General features: G+C 38.4%; 1 protein-coding gene across 1 annotated transcript; it reads right to left on the bottom strand.

Annotated features, from left to right (window-relative positions):
- Nucleotides 1-632: 632 nt before the first annotated feature.
- Nucleotides 633-21453, bottom strand: POGLUT1 (protein O-glucosyltransferase 1). The gene is made up of 11 exons (XM_039843081.1): nucleotides 21270-21453; nucleotides 20333-20423; nucleotides 19074-19217; nucleotides 15019-15154; nucleotides 12800-12921; nucleotides 8404-8463; nucleotides 6887-6986; nucleotides 5184-5242; nucleotides 3961-4128; nucleotides 3205-3261; nucleotides 633-2773 (listed from the first exon to the last, which is right to left on the bottom strand). Exons 1-11 carry the CDS (start codon nucleotides 21352-21354, stop codon nucleotides 2617-2619), a joined length of 1179 nt encoding a protein of 392 aa, XP_039699015.1. The 5' UTR covers nucleotides 21355-21453; the 3' UTR covers nucleotides 633-2616.
- Between the last annotated feature and the right edge of the window lie 719 nt (nucleotides 21454-22172).

Here is a 22172-nt window from a genome sequence, read left to right as displayed (position 1 = left end):
CTCTTCTCCTCATTCACACCTTACCTGTGGATGCAATAGGCTTATCTCAAATGAAGGCATCTTTAGATGCATGGAAAGATGGGTTTTCATTTATCAGTATGTGCTGCTCTTGTTTCTAGTCAGTGTAGGGATGAAGGATAGGGAACTAGCATCTTCAATACTGACCCAATGGAGACACTTAAATTTTTTCTCTTGAGAACATATGGCTGAGAGACAGAGTCTGACAGTCTCTGGAACTGCAGACAGCAGCACTCCAGAGACAGTCCAAAACTCTTCTTGAGGTTCCTGGGGTTGTTCTGCTCTCCACCCTTCCAACTGCTACTTGTTTAGATTCTTTGAGATGCTTTCATATGCTCCTAATAAGTTCTTTTGCTTAATCTAGCAAGAGGCAGTTTGTCTTCAGTAACTAGGAGAACCTGACCTAACACAGTTGAGTAAGGTGGAACACTGATCACACAGCTGATACTCACCAAACAAAAGTATTACTTGTATTATCTAAGTATCCCACTTCATTCAAACAAACGAAATCTTTCTCTTTTCTTGAGAAAAGTGTGGCCTTTAGCTGTCTGAGGAGAAAAGGGTAAGAGTCTGGGACCCAGCTAGTATTAATAATAACAAACGACCTTCAAAAGTTATGGAGATAAAAATTATTTTCAAAAACATACATTTTACATATTGTTACATGTAATCCTTATACCATCTATACCAAGGTAAACAGTTAAATATAAAACTCTGAATAACATTTTCTGTATTTAAATACAAAGATGCCCTTATTGACTCTTCAAAGGGCAGATGAAAATTTGCATCGTTTTGATTGTTAGCCACATCCAGTCCCCCTTGGAGTCAAAGGCTAAATAATCTGTAAATAGGATCTACTTAAGCCAACTGTCTCCATCCACCTATCCATCCAACCATCCATCCTTCCAACAATACTTTAGTCTCTACTCTGGGAGGCACTGTATAAAATAATGAAGATATCAAGATGAGTAAAACATGATTCCCACCCATCAAGCTCACAGAACAGTAGGAGAAATAGTCAAATAAGTACAGTGCCATGTGATGTCATATAATTAGGCATGAACAAAGTAGTATGATTGCCCCTAACTGCCTAGAGGAATGTAAGAAAGGCTTCAGAGAAATGTGATGCTTGAGCTGGAACCTGGAGCAAAATGGGAAATATTTCCAGGGAAATGTAGTTTCAGCTCCTAATAAATGACAGAAAATTTTGTTTCTAGTTTAGTGAGAGGAAAATTAAAAGACAGAGAATGATAACATCTCCTAGGACCTCATACTGACAAGGTAAAACCACAGTATTACTTAGAAATTTGGATTGCTTATCACTAGACTATTGCACCCAAGGACACTTTAATACTCAAAAACAAAAATTCGACTTTAAATGTCTGCCTTATTCCATGCAATGATCTTACCAGGGATATGAAACTCCTCTAAAAAGATCCTTAGGCTTAAAATTTTGTGGGAGTTTAAAATGCCAAATACATTTCTCACAAATGGAATAAAATCCTGATTTTATATGACTGATTCTCACACTTACTAATTTTGAAATCAATTAATACCAAACCATTCTTAGGAGTCAAAGGGAAAGAACTGATTTCCCTGTGGAAAGACTGGGCTTAAGGGACAAGAATGGTTCTGAGTCATCAGACTATATAGTTTTAATCAAACAATTCTTCTTCATTTTTGATTATGTTACTGAGAGCATCCAGATATTAAACTACCATCCAAATATACTTTTCCAAAAGGGAAAAGGAGGACCCTGCAAGACATCGAGAATGTGGACTGCTACCAATTTAAGGAGGATAAATACTAAGGGTATGCAAAGAGTGAAGAGTTGCTGTTCTATGTACAGTTCTTTTTAAAGAGTAAGGACAACTTCCTAAATTTATTAAGGTTTTTGTCTTTTTTTTTTTTTGAGACCATAAAAAGACGGGTGTGAAGGCACAAAAAGGGAACTTGAGATCCAACTGCAATAATTACTCATGCAATTGGCTTCTTTCTATGTGGCATTATAGAAACCTCCTGAGTACCAAAGAGTTTATCTTTTACAAAAGAGAACTCCTATGTCATTGCATGGCACAACCACTGCTTCCTTAGACCTTTCAGGAAATGATCCTCAAATATTTTTCACAAACTCTATAGGGCTTCCTACATTAAAATATAACAACAAAGATCAAGCCTAAAATAACTGCAGGATTGCTGTGATGAGTTGTACTAGTTCCAAATGACCGATTTTCTGCTTGAAACAATGGGACAAAGGACATCATCCCATGGACACAGTCAGTTTCACAGTGATGGACATACATATGTGGATGTATGTCTACAAGCTGTGATCAGTCCTAAGAAAATGAACAGTAGAATCGGGTTCAAAACCCACATCTCATGATTTCTGGTTCTTATTCAGCCAAAGTGCTGAGCTGCTTCATCTTACACATTTTGGATCTTTCTTGAGAGTTGTTCGGGGTGCAGCATGATAAGGAAAACCAGATATTTGGCTGGATAATGTTATTCAAGGTATAGGTGAAACACTCATTAAGCTTCCCACCACAGGATAGCTGAGATCTGCTGCCATAGAGAGGACTATGGTCCAATGAATGACTGTCAGAGTTCAGTTTTCAAACTTTTGGGAATAATCTGATCATAGCTTTTCCTTCTTGTTACATTATAGGACAGGAATTTAGAGTACTCAGTCAACAGGCTCTCCCAGTAACAGGTGATGTCATCCATTTGCAAGTGGTTCATGATAAACTGGCTTCCCCTAGAGACAAGATTAATAAGAACATTTAAAGGATAGCATCTAATAACACTAATAGTATACACATGAGTGCTTACCTTGTGCCAAGCACTGTTCAGAGTACTTTAAATGAATTAACTCTTGATCCTCAGAATCATCATATCCACGCACATCATTTAGCAATAGAACTTAATATTTTTTTTCTTAAAAACAAACATGCAAACAGGGCTCAGAAAAAGTACTTGTTTAGTTACCTCAAAGATTTCAGTCTACTTCTATAAAGAATGAGTTAAGGACATGTGTGAATGTGTGTGTTTTTCCCCAGGAGAGCTTTAGTTCTGATTATCTCTGTATAATAAGGATGAAATCCAGATATCACCTGGTAACAATATTCATATAACTTTAGGGAAAAATGGGGATGATAAAGTGGGAAAGGAAAAATGAACAGAACTTACCTTTCAGCAATTTCTTGAGCTATGTCATCATTTGCTTTTACAAACTGCAACAGCTCCCTAAAATGGAAAGAATTATTAAACTCTGAAATACAGACCAAGCTCACTAGTACTAAGTCAGAAAGACCATGACCAAGATCTACAGTTAATCTCTCAGTATGTGGATTATTGATTTTTTTTTTTTTTACAGGAAAGATATCAGGTCTTCACAGGAACAAAATAACAATGACAATGACAAGTCCCCGCACAGGCTAAAAGGCAACCTATTGTAGTTTGGGGACATATTTGAGAAGATACAGAAATGTCCAATGATACACATTAAAAATCAATAGTGAAGAAAAAATTTCCCTCCTGTCCTCTGCTCTGGCGCCCTTGTGTTTCTGGCCCCTCTCCCTACCTCTCCCATCATGAGAGAAAATTTGCCTCAGCTTCACTGGGGTCAATTCTCATGATGTATCTGAAAGTCTCTCTGACAATATAATAAAATTAAATATTCCTATCTTTAGTCTTTGAAAGATTAGGTAGTTCTCACACCACATACTGTCTGAATGTTACATTTTGAAACAGCACTAGAGCACTGTTTCAAATTAAATCCCACTTATAGACTAGTTGGATAATAATGCAATAATACCTATGTGAACCAAATAAGAAAAAAAAAAAAAAGCTTTCAATGGAAAAAATCACCAAGAGTAAATGCCTTAAATGGCTGGAGACTTAGAGGCAGATTATGGGAACTCTGCTTGGGAGAGAGTGGCTTACTGGACATTGGAGAGATCTGTTTTGACTGGGATATAGTGAACCCACGGCTTCAGTTGTGGATAGAAGAATTCCAGCCACTCATCACCAACATGGAAAACAAGTGAACCACACAGGAAAAGGTGCTTGAACCGGAAACTTGCAGCTACACCTCGAAAATTAAATAGGTACCTGGGAAAGAAAGAGCAAAATATACTTGATACTATATGCCTGCTGCCATAAATATGACCTTTTTTGTTGTTTTTCTTAAACCCTTCTCCCCTTCTCTCCTTTTATGACTCCTCTCTTTTCTATGTTCATTTTTCAAGGACACATCAGCATGTCCCTGTGGTGTTTCCATAAACTCCTTGCTTTTCCAGGCGTTACAGGTTATTCCCATGAATGTCAGGATGAGAGGCAAAGGGGGATACGTTCTTCAAGACAGAGCTAGACAGAGCCAGGAGCTAGGTGCTGGGTAGACAGGATATGGGGCTCAGATGGAAATGACACCTCACCCTTTCCTCAAAGCTATTCCAGGCCTTGTGTCTTGAACTCATTGTTTCCCGCACCACCCCCCAGCCTTGTTTTCCCCTAGAGTACCCCATCTGCATCAAAGGCATTCCCTGTTCCCTCTTATGAAATCTGGAGAAGATAACCAGGCATGCTTAATCAATGTTCAAAGAAAATCCCTGGGAAAAAAGCTATCTTAGAAAGAACATTTTCTTTTCAACATTTCTTACACATACTCCTCTCTTGAACCAGAATTGCTTCTACCCTGTCGTTTCTACTGTATAGTGAAATTGGTATTCATCTCTCTCCATCACCCCACTGTTCCCCTCCTGACCTGGTTTTACCTGTTCATCTAATTCTTAGTGCTAGCATTTAAATATAAAATTTTAGTTATATATACTTTATTCATGTTGAACCTTAAACTGTTCTATTAACCTGATAAATAGTTCATCTAACTTCAGCTATTGGCTGGGTAGGGTGTGGACAGAGGAAATCTTATCACTTTGATTACTAGCACACAAGCTCTGTGGAAGCAGGGACCATATTTCATTGTCTCTGCACTCACAGAACTCAGGCCCGAACCCTGTGCACAGCAAGCTCTTAGTAAACGACAGGTAAATGAATGATTGTGACTTTCATAAACCATAGCCGGGCCCTGGTACTAAAGTTCTCACTCAAAGTAAAGCTATTCCAAAAGCAACAGGGAAACCAAGAGTCAGGAGTCTGGGTAGTCTTACTTGTATTTGCAGTGATCCACAAGATGGACATCCTTAGCGGCTGGCTTTCCCAAGGTGTCCTTTAAGTGAAAAGGGAGTTATTGATATTAGTAGTAATAGCATTTATTGAAGACCTTTGTGCAGCAAGCATTGGTAAACATTCCATCAACAGGACTTCGTAAGTCTCATAATAAACATACTCTGGAACCATAATTACCCCATTTTATAGATAAAGAAGCCAAGGTTCAAGAAGTTAGGGGACTTGCTCAGGGTCACATAGCCCTAAGTTGTAGAGCTAGGATTTTAACCCGGGTCTATCTGATTTTAGATTTTAGATTCCCCTGGAGCCATATGAACTCAGAGGTCATGGCCTGCAGCACATTTCACTCTGTAAAGTGGTAGCTGGTGGGCTCAGAGGTGTAGCCCACACACAAATCTTGTTGGCATGCAAAATATTTGAAATAAATATTCAAATCACTGCCAACATTTTACAGATGGTAGCATATTTCTTACAAAAAAATCCAGATTTCCAACTTTTTTTGTAAAAAGACAGAGAAATATCTGGTAAACTGGACTCCTATTCCACTTGGCAGGCATAACTGGACCTTTAGCACCCTTTTCTGCTCACTCTTGTGGCCCCTCGGGGCATTTGAGTTTAAACCTTGATCTACATATATTCCTTCCACCTTGCAGATGGTAAACTCCTCGATGAGGGGAACAAGGCTTGTTTGCTTTCCCACCCTCCCACAGTAGATGGTGCCTTGCTGAATACATACAATTTTTCATATTTTACTTTTTTAACATGGATTTTAAACTTCAAATAATAGATACACACATCTCAAAGATACACTTTGTTTTCTCCCTAAGAAATTTAAATTTTTTTTCTTGTATCATCCTCATATGGTATATGGAAAATTCGGATGAGTACATTTTGGGCTTAAAATCCTTTGAATAAGGTAAGAAGTCACAGAGTTAAGAGGACAGGGATGGACTGAAGAAGCCAGTCATTGCTGGCTTCACTTTGGGATCATTTTGGGAGTTAAACAAATTAAGATGCCTGGACGTTATGCCCAGAGATTCTGATTTATTTGATTCATTTTTAAGCTCTCAGGTTGGATTGTGTAGTCAGGGTTGAGAACTACCAGTTTAAACCAGAGGTTAGCAAACTATAGCCCATAGGCCAAATTTGGCCCACCGCTCATTTCTGTATACAACCCATAAACTAAGAATATTTTTACCTTTCAAATGATTGCAAAAAATCCAACGAAGAATATTTTATGACACATGAAAACTACATGAAATTCAAATTTCAGTGCCATAAATAGTTTTATTAGAACACAGCCATGCTCATATATTTATCTATTGTCTATGGCTGGTTTCACACTATGACAGCAGAGTTGAGTAACTATAACAGACACCTCACAATCCACAAAGTCTAAAATATGTACCGTCTTGCCCTTTACATAAAAAGTTTGTGACCTATGGTTTAAACCTTCAAAGTAGTATAAAACACTACTGAGAATATGGGCCAGAAAAGCAATGTGAGTTTGAAAAAGAATAATTTACATATAATTTACATATATGCCAAAACTAGTTCATGGAACTTTCTCTACGTTCATCACACCAATGACAGGAAACCTAATCTGAAATTCTACTCAGGTGGCAATGTCCTTCGAGTGAAAATGTTCACTGCTGTAGTTTCTATTCAGATGATTAGTGATTACTTTCATAGATTTCCAGGCCTGGTTTTTGGTGTACTCTGCATCAATAAGTTTTGGATTTTTCCGAGATAGGAGAATGAGAGGATCTCGTTCTGGACTTGTCCTATAAAAGAAACACATGACATAAAAAACTAAGTGTCCTACACAGTAACACTTCTCGTTCTTTGGAAGCTAAGCATTAATTGGACCCAACGCAATGCTGGTATGCACGGATGGAAAACTCATTGGTTACTTTAATAGTTGGCGGGGCGGGCGGTGGGGAGGGTGAAATACTAGACACTGCAGCATCTAGGTAGTCCCAGGCTGTCCTCACTTTACCATTCAGGGATGGGGAGTATTTGGCCCTCCTTGGCTTGTATCTATTTTTTAAGATTATGTTGTTCTGGTCACTAGAGCCACATCCCAGAGAATGATTTCCCTTTTAGGAGGGTTCATGTAGCCTCGATAATCATAGCTATGTGACTAGGTAATCACCAGTCACTGAAACAGCTACATGACCTTTGTCGTGTATGTTCTATAAAGTCCAGTATAATATTTAAATTAAAAAAGAAAACTAAAAGGCTTAATACCCTGACAACTATATTGAGAAAAGGTCTTAGCTATGGTCCAAGTAGCAGACGGTCTTGACATCTGCAGGGTCAAGGGACCCCCTGAGAATCTGATAAGAACTGTGGAACTCCTCTCTAGAAAAATGCACATATCCTCCTATAATTTCAAGGAAGTCCTAAACTCTTGAAGTTCACACATGTATTCTAAGTTAAACATCTGTGATCTCAAGATCTGAGCATCAGAGAAGTTGATAAGTAACAGTACGCAGTGGCTATTCGGCCTGTCTGAATTCTGAAGCCCAAGTAAATACAAGGTGGGATCTCTGACAAGGACTCACTGAGAAAACTACGAAACCTTTTCTCTTCAGTCTCTTTTGTATTTATCTGTTCAACACATCGTCACTGTGTACCGATGTGGCAAATACTGTCCTTGGCATTAGGGATATGGAGCTGAATAACATGGAAAGGGGTCCGCTCCAACCTTTTCCCTTCTCTCTTCCTCTCTTTCTTCCCTCTCCATTTTCACCAGTCTCAATCTGTGGTCTCTACCACTATTTTGGCAGCCACATGGTCGGATGGAAAAGGCATCTGGAGATCTGTTTATGGTTCCTGCTCTTAACTAGCAGAGTGACTGGGCAAGGTCATAAGGCACTCTCAGGAAACTGTACTCTCTCAGGCAAGAGGACAGTTCATCTCTTCAATGTTATATACTCAGTGCCCATCATACTCATGGCCCTCTGTTAGTATCTGTTGAATCACGGGATAAATTTTACATCTTTGAATTGCAGTTTGAGAAAGAATGATTTAGGCAAACTGAGCTCTTCTCTAGTATAAAATTCTGTGATTCTACTTTTTTTTCTTAGTTATCTTAGCTTCCTTTTTGATCTAGAGTTTGTTACATCCTCAAAGCTACTTATATTTTACACATTAATTGAAAGAATATCTTTGTAAAATGTCAAAAAATATAATCACCTTGATCCTCGGAAATACGCAGTGGAATTTTTCTTTTTCCATGGCCACTGTGCTGCTGACCTAAAAATAGATTTTGGTTAGTTTCTATCTTTTTTTCTTAACTAGATAAGGATATTTTTAAATAATTTATGAGGATTAGTTCAGAGCTTTACATTTTTAAATAAGTCTGAGCCCGGCTATTCAAAAAAAAAAAAAAGCCCTAAAGGATATGTTCTCTTTTGTTATTACTTCATTCCTCTGGAGATGCTAGCCAGTAATATCTACAAATCTTCTGCTCCATTAATAAGTTAACAACATTGAAAGAAAAATTCTCAAACACTAAATGACATATTTAGGGCTGTTTAGTTAGGTTCAACAAGGATTTCTTCTCTACTGTATGTAGAACGCTATTGATGAAATTCATATGAAAAGAGAACAACAGAAAATATTAGAAATTGAATTAAGGACAAGAAAACAGATCACTCCCTGGCTTCATGTTTTAGATATGTAGGAGGTATCAACAGATTTAGTCTGATTTTGCAAGGTACCCTGGTATTCTCAAAACTGTACTAAGTGCTCCGCAAAGACAAAATCCCTGAAACTCAGGTCTTCGAACACATTTCTACAACCAGCTTTCCTTGCTGAAACTACCAGCTTACAGATATATCATTCCTAACTTCTTCCACACAAACCTTGCACAGAAGTTTGTGTAGCATCTTCCTGTGAAAAAGGAGGGGGAGGGCTGAATTGGAGTTAACAAGGGATCGGTGGTCTCTATTACTATAATAAGGGACTTAGGATATAAACATTTTACGTAGATATACTTTTCAGATACTTAGGGTATCACATTACTCACTTCTCTCAGCTAAGAACACTGCTCCACATTTCCTGGTTTATCTTCTAGCCCTTTCTTGCTGGATCATCTTTACCTGATTCTTTAGTCCAAGGCCAGCACTCTTTCTTGCTCTGCCCTGTATTCCCTCCCACCAAAATATAAACACTATAAAATGGTGTTTTTGTTTTATGGGTTTTTCCCCCAGTAGAAAAATGATAGGTTTTATATTTTATATAAAATTCTAATGGAAAAACATAAAAGTGGAGAAATTATCATCTAATTTCCCTACTCACAGATATCCACCTTAAAAAATTTAATGTTTCAGTAAAATTTCCTTCCAATCATCTCTCCATATCAGGGTTCTCACCTGGAGGTGATTTTGCCCCTCTCCCTCAAGGGACATTTGGCCATGACTATAGACATTTTTGATTGTCACACCTTGGGGTCTGCTACTGGCCACTAGAGGGTAAAGGCCAAGGGATGTTATTAAACATCCTACAATGCACAAGACAGCCCCCTACAACAAAGAATAATCTGTACCAAAATGTCAACAGCACCAAGATTGAGAAACTTTTTTTCTCTATAACAGAGATCATACTATGCTTGCTGTTAGGTAACATTCTTATAAGGACATGTATCATAGATAATAACAGCCAACACCTATAGAGCACTTACTATGTTCCAGGCACTGTTCTAAGTGCTTTATACATATATTAACTCATTCTCACAACCTTATGAGGTTGGTGTGATTATTCTTACTTGACAGTTGAGGTTCTTGAGAGGTTAAGCAATTTGCCCAGAATTAGACAGCTAAGAGCTAGGGTTTGAACTCAGAGTCCCTGTTTTTTAAACCTTATACTACTTTTATTTTCCATTCATGCACAATACTCTATTAGATAGTTATGTCATGATTCATTTCTTATGGATGCACTTTTAGGGAGTTTCCAACTTTCTGCTTTACAAAACAACACTGAGTGAATATCCTTGTATACACCTCTTTGCTAACTTGTCTCAGGACAAATTCTAGAAGTGAAATGGTTGGGTCAAAGAATATACTGACTTTAAATTTTGATATATATTGCCAAACTACCCAACCAAAAAAAAGTATCAATTTATACTCATATATTTAGTATAAATATCCTTGGTCTCTGGGAAAGCTGTGTTTAATATACACAGACTTGAACCATGTATCATTTCTGTTTTCTTTCTCCCTCATTCTTGCTACTCACCTACCCACCCCTCAAAAGGCCTACGTTAGGACTTTTTCTCCAGATAAGCTCTAACAGTGCCCACCACAGCCTGGTGTTACAGCAGCCTTCTTTGATAAATCTCTCCCCTGACCCTTGACAGGGACTTTAAATCTACAGGGACAATGAATTCTTCTACAGAGTGAAAAATAATCAATGGAGACAAACTCCCAAAATAGAAAAATGGCAGGCCGATATCAATGCAGATTATTACTTAAGTTTCAAGGTAAGAAATGAAATCACATAGCTAGAGATTCTGAGTGGACGGCTCTTATAAATAAAATTGCAATTATACAATCATTAATAAATTCAACTGAAGAACATAAGGAGAAGCATATTCTATCTCCCTATAAGTTGCTTATTAGTTTTCAAGGGGGAAAAACAGTAACTGCACAGTGAAGGAAACGGATAACACCTTGACCGGGTGAACAAAATTAATATTACTAATAAGGGAAAGATGGATGAAAAATCACTTTTTTACGTATAGTATTCAGAACAGTAACGCATACACTGAATCTGATCACACGGAAATAGACAAAACCAAACTGAAGAACGTTCTATAAAAAAGTAAATGTCAAGATTAAGAAAGAGGGAGACAGGCCGAAGAGCTCTTCCAGATTAAAGGAGAAAGAGACATCACAAGTACATGCAATATACGATTCTGGACTGTATCCTGTACTAGAGGGTAAAGTGCTATATAGGACATTATTGATACAATTAAGTGTTGTGTCCTGAATTGGGTGATTGCAGTGTGGTTATGAAAGAGAACATCCTTGCTCTTAGGAAATCTATAATTAAAGTATTAAGGGATAAAGTCTCATAAAATACGCAACATGCTCTCAAATAGTTCAGAAAAAAACAAATTATGTATGTATTACATATGCAGTCCAAATGTCTATCGGAAGACATAATGAAGTAAATTATCATCCACACAGTAGAATACCATGCAACTGTTAAAAATAATGAGGCAGTTTCATAAATACTGACATGGAAAGATTTCTAAGACACACTGATAAGTGTGGAAAAAAATTGCCTAGGTTAGACACATTTAAATTTTTTATGAGCATGTATAGGTTTTATAATCAGAAAAAAAAGTTGTTATTAAAGATTTTACAAAGAAAGTAGATGTATAGCAGGTGGAAAAAGAATGTGAGAAGGGTTCTTGCAAGTACCTGAAAAAAAGAAAAGGATTAGAAAACCCTAAGAACGACTTGGAGGAAAAAAGGTTAAAGACCGGTTTATTTTTCCCTCTCTCAAAATTATGTTCAAAATTAAAAGATAAATAAGATATGATGGCCTCAATGTCCAGAGAACATGGGCAACATTAACTGGTAAAATGGAAAGAATAATGCACTCGGAAACCTGAAATTCAGGCCTAGATTGTCCCCTGGCCTTGATCAAGTCACTTAACCCACATGGGCCTTCATTCCCTCATCCCTGAAATAAAAGAATTGGACAAGCACAATTTCCAGTTCAAGTTCTATGAAGTATGAGACCAAGTTATCTTAAAAAATAATTTTCAAATTATGCCTACTAGGTAATGACTCATTTTTTAACCCGAAGGACTGTGGCCCCACATATTTCTCCAGAGAAGGGACATTTGCTTTATCCCCTTTGAATCTCCAACCACACTTAGTACAGGTGATAGATAATTGTGAAAAAAAAGTTGAATTAAATTATTGCTTCCCCTACATCTGAGAGAAGACTATATAGACTGTGTTTCTACAAGTTTGCTCATTAAGTGCCAATGTTGTTTGAATCATTAATGTAGAATGTAGCTAGGTAAGAAATACCAATAGCTTGAAAGACCCAGACAATCTAAATTCTAAAATGATGGCAAGAGCCAACAAGCCAAGGCATGTCTCAGTCATGTATCAGAGAGGATGTAGAGTAAGCTTGTCCTTGAGATACATATGGAACATTTATGCCCACCCCATTCCCACCTAAAGGACCTAGCTTTAAATTATGAAATATGTATATGTTCCTCCAAGTAATGTTCTATCCTCTCCCATAACATGATCATTTTTTTTTCTAATTATGAAAGTAATTCACTCCTATTCAAAGAATCTTAAAAGTATAGAAAAATTTAAAGAAGAAAAGGCTCCTATAATCTCTCCCACAGAGGCACTGCTGATACTTTAAACTAGGTTCTTCTGCTCTTTTTCTATGGATATATAAATATTTTTATACACATACAAAATTGTGCTATACACAGTTTTGGTCTTCTATTTTTAACCTAAAAGTTAGTCATTTTAAAGAAAGTAATTATTTACACTCTACTGTTTATTTCAAGAAGATCCACAAAGAGGGACCAAAACCTCTCTAAAGAACCTACCTTACCAGATCTTCTCTGAAGAGATCCCACCGTCCAAGACCTGTAGGATAAATTGGCCAAACGGCAGGTCCTCCTTCCCAAAAAGTCCAAGCAGGATACATGATATCATGGTACTCTGATGTCTTCAACAGAAACAGAAAGGTTATTCTAAATCAGTTTCGGAACAGAGGGAGAAGCAGCAAACTGCATTCATGCCACAGGATCTGGACAACGGCCCTAGTGTCACATTGTCAAAAATATATCTTCCCTAGTCTGCAAAGTCTAGACTCTAGAAATTAAAAGGCAAAAATGACCATGGATTAAGATTCATGGGCTCACTAATGCTAGAATTTGAAATCACATTAAAGGTCAATTTTTCCAGTTCCCCAAAGTTCTGTTTTTCTAGAGGACATACATTGTTATGGTTCTTAGTATAAAGAAATAACATACCCAATTCTGAATAATCATATAACTCTCTCATTTTTTAACTGTTATTATGCTTGGAGTATATACTGTCTTATCAGCTCTTGGTTATTTCTTAGATGGGTCTTTTGAGAGCAAGAATTAGGAAATACAGTGCAGTGGTTAAGGGTGTGGACTCTTGCAACAGATCATCTGAATTTGAATGCTGACTCCGCCTCTTTCCAGCTCTAGGCAAGTTACTTAATCTTTCCATGCCTCAGTTTCCTTATCTTTATAATGGGAGAAGTAATCATATCAATAATACTATCTATGTAATAGGCTTGTTGAACTCTCAATGGTTGGTCAATAAATTCTTAATTATTCAACGATCAGGGTTAGAAGTGTAGATGGGCAGAAAGGGGTGTTATCTCACATCTTTTGAAAAAGTTTGAAACCATTTTTCCCTTTTTATGGTTATTTCTGTTAAAACTCTGGCCACTGATAAACCTCTAAGTCTACTGTTTCTTCCACTGAAATTACACATGCAGTGTGCCATTTGCCTTCTCTCAAATTCTTAAAACATTGTATGTGATTCATCAAGCAGCTCTGAAATAACAGCTGCTCAATAGAAGCTGCACAATTACTACAAAGTTGACAGACTAAAATCTCTTTTGGAAATTAGGAGTCACTGGTTAAAAAAAGAAAAAAAGGAGGGAAGTAAAAATGAAAGGAAGTATACTGATGGTCATACTTAATTATCGACAGAAATAATAGATAAATAATGAACAAAGTTCTTACTGATTTACATGGGAGTCTCTTATCTATTCTTCTGGTAGGGTTTCATGACAAACAATGGGACCAAGCACTTTTGAGAAATGAGGCTAAACCATGGGAAATGCAACACAAATGTAGCCTCAGCCCACTTGCAATACAGGAAATAAACAAGTCTAGAGAGAAAGTAAACTGTGATAAAGCGAAAGTGGGGATAAAAGATCCCTATGCTTCAGAAAAACCAAATCAGAGATGATGTTCCTGTTCTCGAAGTCTGCAGGGTTTTCCTAAACCCACTCCTCCCCCAGAGGCTCTTCCATCCATTCTCTTCTAGCCTCCCCGACCCCCATCCCCGAATATGTTCATACTCAGTCTCTAAGGAACCAAGGCTCATCCCTGCTAAACACAGTTTTCAAAAACCTGAGCACTGGCAAGATAGTAATTGTCCTGAGTTCTCCAAGACCACAGGTGTGTCCTAGTACTCCTATCCCTCCATAACTAGACCCGAAGATCACCCCCTCACAAACTCCTCTCAGATATCCCAGTCTTATCCTCTCAATGAGCTGCTTGGGCACAAACTGTGTAGAGTTATCTAACACCTTCAGTTTCACTGTTAGCCATGCTGGGTCCCTGGGATACAGTGACAGATAGAGCAGATGATACTCAATACTGTGTCTGAAGTATATTTTGTAGGAGCTCAACAAATATTTTTGAAGATGTTCCTAATTCCGTGCCCATAAGCTTTCTTGGGTCACTCTCTCCCAAGGATCACTGAACCCCATCTCCAATGTCCTATAGGTTCCTCAGGCCTCTCTCATTCCCTACCATCCATCCCTAGCCCCATCAAGACTTAAGCAACCTCTCATTACTTACAGGTCCTTAATCCCATCTCCTCAGTTTTACTGCTCAACTACTGTGAAGCTAACAGGAACAAAGACCCATTCCTGGATGGATCTCAGGCCTCATCCTCACAATTACCCATGAGACTCTGTCACAGGACAATCATCTCCTGGTCATAGTCTAGAGGACCACCCAGCGTCCCCTCATATGGCCCTTCCTGTACTTACCTTACTAAAGGAGAAGACTGGAATAGCAGGCTCCATCCACTTAGGAACCTGAGGATAATCTCGTACATTGATCACCATCTCCATGTCAGGGAGGTGCCCGATAACTTCCAAAATAAAATGTTCAACACCACTACACCTGTCAACCAGAAATACCACAGATTCACCTGAGCACTGCCTGCTCTAGGACAAGACCAGGTCCCATGCACACTGTTAAAGTAAGACAAGCCAGTTTTCAGATCAACAGCCTGCTGCAAAGCCTACTGAAAGCAACGCTATTAAAAGAATTATGCCACTCTTTCACATTGTACAAGCTATCTTTCCTAGCTACACTGCTCCAGGTTCCAATACTAAATACAATGTTCTAATTGGATCATCATAAGTTTGAAGGGAGTATTATTGCTACGCCTACGACGACTTCTCTATTCATTCCCAGTTTTTTTCTTTGTTTTCCCTACATGGGATACTTTAATTGGTAAGCAAGACATAAATTCTGATAGGAACTGGAAAGGCTAATTTTCTAATTGTGTCCCTTCGGCTTGCTTCTCGCAAGACATTATTTTATTTCCACCATAATTAAGTTCACAGTTGTTATGCACACAATCACAAAAATTGTAATTTGCATTCTGACTAGACTCCCTGGGAATCCTCAGAGGATTTCTGGAAAGAGAAAGAGGATACACTGACAGCTTAGCTTTTCTGACCCATCCTCTGAGGTCCTGAGCAGCACTATACTGGGGGCAGTATGACCAAAATTTTCTGACAGCACAGAAATGAATGATTTAAAACACTGATTTATTTATAGGGAGATAACTGTAAAAAATATCAATGGTCTATAAACACAAGAAAAGATACTCAACTGTATTAATAATAAAGAAATGCCAAAAGCCAAAACTGTAAAAACAGAATAAAATGGTAGTTACCAGGGGATCTGGGGTGGGGGATAGGACAGATGTTGTTTAAGGGTACAAACCTACAACGACTAGTAAATATACCTAGAGATTTAATACACAGTACAGTAAGTCCTCACTTAACATTGACAAGTTATGCAACTTTACGCAAAATGATATGTAACTAAACCAGTTTTACCAAGGGCTAATTGATATAAACAGGAGTTAAGCTTTTCCATCAACATTCCAATGAAACAAAGTTGAACAAAATGACATAGTCACAGACCTGCTGTGCAGTGAATACAGACAACATTACATTACAATCATCCAACTTGCTAGACTAGAACTTAATTATTCCAACTACTAAAAAGAAAGGATAATTACATAATATGGTAGAGATGCTATTATCCTACAATGTAGCAAATTAACATGTATACCTTAAATTTACACAATTATGTCAAACATATTTCAATTAAAAAAATAAGTAAATAAAATATCACCATGACAAAAAAAAAAAGGGGAAGAAAAGAATTCTAGTGAAGCTAGATGCCAGTTTTCACCAATCAGATGGGCAAAGATCAAAGAGTCATAACAGAGTGTTGGTGAAGGTGTGAGGTCTATTTGGAGCACATGATACAAAGGTGGTGAAAGTGTAAATAGGCAAAACCTCTTTGAAAGATAATTTTCTTCTATTTATGAAGATTTAAAAAATGTATTAATTGATTAATTCTACTTAATTAACCTGCAGATATATTTATGAGTGCTCAAAGGTGTGCATATAAGGATATTCACTGCAGCATTGTTTGTGTTAGTCAAAAATCAAAGGGGAGTGATAGAGGAATAAGAAACTCACACAATGGATTATTATGCAGCTATGAAAAAGGAGTTCTCTATGTAGTCTTATGAAACAATTTCAAAATCTACCGTTACATGGAAAAGTGAGTTGTAGAACGGAAGATATAGCATGTTCTAATTTGTTGATGAGTCTAGATAATTGTATATGCATACATTATTTCTGGCAGAATATACAAGAATCTTATAAGTGTGGGGGTCTCTTGAAAGGAGGACTCAGGAATTAGCAGTCTGGGAGTTAAGTTGGTAGAGAAACTTTCTTTTCATTGTACATCATTTTGAGTTGTCCAAATATTTTACCATGTGCATGTAACACAATTTTGATACTAAAAAAAAGAAAAGAAATAAAACTACTTCAAAAGTTTTAAAAATATATTATTATAGTACATTTATATGTAACAGCTAAAACATGTATTTTCTTTCACATTTGGCTTTTAAAACAGAATTCTCTCACATACTATATGATTCCATTTATATAAAACCCTTGGAAATAGTCTAAAATGAGAGAAAGCAGATAAATGGATGCCTGAGGAAGGAGGCGGGGAAAGGAAGGCATGGCAGGGAGGGGTGAGAGAGAGGGACTGCAAAGAAGGATGAGGACACTTTTGGGAGGGACAGATACATTCATTATTTTGTTGTTATTTACATCAAAACATCAAATGTACACTTTCAATGTGTGTAGTTTATGTCAGCCATACCTCACTAAAGGTATTATTTTTTTAAATGCCATTATTCTTCATCTCTGAAATGATGTGTCTTCAGTGTCAATTAGATGGTGCTCTGGTTCTTCCGCAAAATCTCAGCTTACCCTTGAAATGCTGAGTTTATGTTTTATTTTGTTCAGAACGGAATTTTTTAAATGTCATATAGGTTTCTGAAACTGAATTAGAAGTTTCTAGACCTAGAAAGATATAGTTGGCTAGATGAGAATCTGAGATATCACACAACTGTGTGCATTTCATTAAGAAAACTGGTCTAAATATTTCATTCTATTTCTATTCTGTCCAACTATGTTTTCCTTAGTTGTGTGTGTAGCTAGGATAAGGAACTTTCAATGCATTTGAAAAACAGACGATTTTATTGTCAATGAAATGTCCTGTGTTCCCTTCAGAACATTTCTAAGAGCTCCTGATCCTGAAAACACTCTGAAGTCTGGAATAAGAGGTATATGCCTTTTGGAAACTTTGAAAGTATTTAATTTCACCTGGAAATTGTTCAGCTGTTAAACACTGGATAAACTTTCAAAGTCCAACAATGTCTATATTCATATGTTCTTTCTTATTTGTGGAAATTAGAAATTCCTCTATATCCATGATTTGCACTTAAATATTACTGTCCCAAGTAATGAAACAAATGCCTGTTTAAAATACCTCAATGATTTTCTCCCACCACCTTAATTTCCCTTGACACTTGGTAACCAAAAGGTAATTGTGACTGCTTCAATGTAGTGAGATATTAAGTGATCTTTACTTTCCTTTTTGTTGCTGTTTTACATATTTTTGACAATGAAAATGTGTTCATTTGTAATAAAGCTGTTATTAAGAACAAATATATAGATCCTTATGTCCAAATGGATGCATGGTTTTTTTACAATACTGCTCATTTACTTTGCTTTTAATAGCATAGAGATTATTTAGAAAGAAGATGCTAGGTAAAGGAATGCCATGCCCTCTGAGTTTTGTACTTTATAATTTTATAAAGATTTAACTTTTTTAAAAAAGACTTCTAAAAGGAAGTTTATCATTTCTCATGTATTATGCTGCCTAAACCCATCTTCCAGGCTCAGTCTGTGATGCTCTCCACTTACTCCCAGCCCTCAGCCTACTGATTTGTTACCTCAACTCACACCTGAAGTTGTGGCTAGTGTAGCCTGCATAATCTGCAGCCCCAGTTACTCTTGACTTTCCACCACTTTTCTTTAAATATTCAGTATCTAGAACAATACTTAGCCTTTGACAGACAGTCAAAGCTCCTCCTCTTTCAGTCCAGCTCACTCCTACTAGGTCTCATCAGCCTGTGTCCTGCAGCTACCACATCCCAAGAAGGAAGAGAAGGGGCAGAGTCACAGCCAGTATAACCATTGATATGCCCAAGCCTCAGGAAGAGAGAGGAGACAGGCTTTGATACAGGAGAAAGGAGGACAGGAGAAGGCAAGAAAAATTCACAGGTGAGAAGAGCTTGTCATTATTTCGTAGTCCCCTGAAATATGAGGAGGGATTTGCCTGTAGGTCCCTTTAATTGGCTTCCTTATAAGAAAATATCAACTAAGCTCATATGTAAGAATGTCAGAAGATATATTTACATCATAACTCTTACCTTGAGGGAAACATGCAGTCATTTTCTCGGTATAATCTATTCTTAATGATCTGATAGTGAGTTCCTAGCTTCCGTCTGACTACCTCTGCCATCATCTTCCTTGAGATACCTCCTCGGAAAGGAGTCAGATCCTCTTCTATGACACTAGGAAAGAATGCAAATCATCAAAGAAAGCAGGCCAAGAGAATGATATCATTCCACCTACTTCCTTTCTGTGGGTTTAGGTTTAGTATTATAGAACACAGTAAGCTGAGGGAAAGAACAGAGAGCAGGAATGGGTACTCTTTCCCCCGGAAGCACCATAGGTAATCTAGAACCTCATTAACAACAAAATCACGAAAAGACAAAAGCAAGTCAAATTTTCTTCTCCTCCCTCTATTTGGATTACCTGTCCCTTGCCTGATATACATTCCACCTTCCCTACTCATGTCATACTTGTGCCCTCCCAGTCACTGCAGTCCCATTGACCTCCCCTTCTCTGAATCCCGCAGAAGGTATAGTTTATGCCTTGCAGTCTGACACCATCTGATTACCTTGTTCTGGTCTGTCTGGCCCCACCCACCCCGTATTTTAACAAACTACTAGCAATAACCAAAAATTACACTATTTGTATCCCTTTTAAAGTTCAGTATATAGTAAGTTTTCAGTAAGTAACATAAGCATCAGGTAAATTTTTTGAAGAGTCATGGAATAACGTAATGAGGAGCTAAAAGACTCTGATATTTAGCTAATGGGGAATCTGAGACCCAAAGAAGTTAAATGGCTTGCCATGAGGATAATTATTGGGAGATGTGGGACTAGAAGCTAATTATTGCTTTCATAGTAATCTTTCTTCCACACTCCAGCTGTAGTTAGCATACTTTAAAAATAACCAACAGGAAAAGTGTGATTAAATTCATTTATAAATACATATATGCCTTCAACAGTGTTCACTGAGTACTTACTGAGAGCAAGCACAAGGACTACAACAATGAATAAGATATAGACCTTGATCTCAAGAAATTTACAAGTCCAGTTGGGAAAACAGACAAGTACATGTGCCAATTCTCATAGGGAGTTAATGGCAATTCTGAGACCACCTGGGCCTCTTCCATCTCAGGGCATTGTTATTCCCTAGAAATAGGAACCCACCTCAGGAAACTTGCCTGCTTTCAAAATATGCTTAGCTCTCTGACAACTGTAACCAAGGTCTCTTGTGGACCTTAAGGGACTTCCTTGTGACAAGAATTCAATTCTCAAAGACAAATCTAAGAACTCACCCATGGTAGCAGCTGCAGTTTTGACTTAAACATGGTTCATAATTCTCCAAAGACCTGTTTATTTGGTCAATAAGTACTTTCCATTTTGAACCTTTGAAAAATGAAGTAAATGAAGTTTAGCAAAATAGCCCTGAGCATTCTTATTTGCTAGCAGCAGGCAAGCAGAATCTACAGAAGTTTTAGACATCCCTTTCCCATCCCACTGGTGGAAAGTAAATGCCAGTAAGGATTCATTCTGTAACTCCCTAGCACTCATATCAAGTCTGCTCCTCTACTAGGGCCTTCGGGTGTCCAAGATTTTGGAAATTTTCCATGCTTAATGCCTGACATTCAAAAGGCTGCGCATAAACTGGTGCATGGATTTCCTGCTTTTTTGTAATCAAACTGGGTCCCTTAAAGAGGATCGATTAAAAACCACAGACGTTAACCCTATGGAGCTTCACCTCTTCTGGCAATGGCCTAAACACACACACACACACACACACACACACACACACACACGCACACACACACACACAATTAGTCTCCAATTTGTTTTAGGGAGGTGCGGTTGCCAAACACGTGCGATGCCCGCTATGGGTGTACAGGGGAATTCCCTCTCCTACCCACTCATGTCATACTTGTGTCCTCCCAGTCACTTCAGTCCTCCGAATTCTGGAGGATAGGTTACTCTCCATGGTACTTGGCAGGAGACGAAGTTTTAGACACCCAGAAGCTCACTATCCGCTCCTAGGCGCCTCACCCCCATCCCCACCCCCACCCCAACTCGAGCCTTCTGCCCAACTCGAACCCTCTGCCCAGCTCTGCGTTACAGCAACCACAGCATCAAACTGGTGCCGGCTGCACCGGGGAGCTGAGGGTAGGGGCCGGGAGAGCATCTCTGGACTGAGCCAGACCCGGAGCCCTAGCGACAGGTTCCGCCCCGTCCGAAGCCCACCTGACTCTTTGTGGCGGCCCGGAACTGGAGACACAAGTAGCAATAGCAGCCACAGCCCAACCTGGGAACGGGCCCACCGCTCCATCACTAGCGGGCCACTGCGGAATCTCCGGTGCAGCTCGGGCGGAAGAGCAGCCCCGCACAAATATGGCCGTGCGAGCCGCACCACGTGGGCGGAGGGCCGCCCCACACAGAGATGGCGGAGATTCCTAGGGAATACTCGCTAGGAAGTTCCGGCTTCCCAGCGTCTGGCTGGGGGGTGGGGAGTGGGTGTAGCCCTTTGCTTAGAGCCAAGTTATGTGGTTAGCTATGGAAGGGAACCAAAAGTTTTGCCTTTTGGAATTTGATTTTAAACTGTTTATTAAGAAAAAAAATAACTCAGAAAGAACCTTTGACTCTCCCTCTTCCTGCCTGAGAGATCCAGATGGAAAGGTCTACTCCAGGAATTGGATCTTAGAATGTTTATCTTAGCCTAATTTGAATTAAGTATGGTAAATAGGAGGGCTTCTGGCTGGGACCTGTTAGGCAGATACCCCTATGTCTCATTGTTTCTGAGGTGGCTAGTAAGAATTTGCCTGCCTGCGTGTACCACTACTCCTCAACTACCTGTAAATTGCCCTTTCTCACTTCTGAAATAGAATACCCCCGTTCCCCTTTTCTCCTTTGTCCAAAATGTCACATATACTCAATGCCATATTGTCTTTGGAATTTTCATGCTTATGTGAATTCCCCATGGGTATGTATTATAATTTGATTCTCTCCTGTTACTCTGTCTCTGTTAATTTGATTATTAGCCCAGCTAGAAGAACTTAAAAGGTTTAGCCCCCACATAATAGTATATAGCAGGGGTCCCCAACTGCTGGGCCATGGACCAGTACTGGTCTGTGTCCTGTTAGGAACACA

This window comes from Pteropus medius, unplaced genomic scaffold (assembly GCF_902729225.1).
Source record: "Pteropus medius unplaced genomic scaffold, Ma_sr-lr_union100, whole genome shotgun sequence".
Classification (NCBI taxonomy): domain Eukaryota; kingdom Metazoa; phylum Chordata; class Mammalia; order Chiroptera; family Pteropodidae; genus Pteropus; species Pteropus medius.
This window is presented reverse-complemented; position numbering and strand designations above follow the sequence as displayed.

Bases quoted from the DNA above. Each gene is read 5' to 3' on its own strand.
- POGLUT1 (XM_039843081.1), bottom strand. From the start codon at position 21,354: ATGGAGCGGTGGGCCCGTTCCCAGGTTGGGCTGTGGCTGCTATTGCTA. The intron at 12,922-15,018 runs GTAAGTACAGGA...TTTCTGTTGAAG, and splicing joins CAGTCTTCTCCTTTAGTAAG to ACATCAGAGTACCATGATAT. The intron at 5,243-6,886 runs GTAATCACTAAT...TTTCACTTAAAG, and splicing joins AGGCCTGGAAATCTATGAAA to GACACCTTGGGAAAGCCAGC.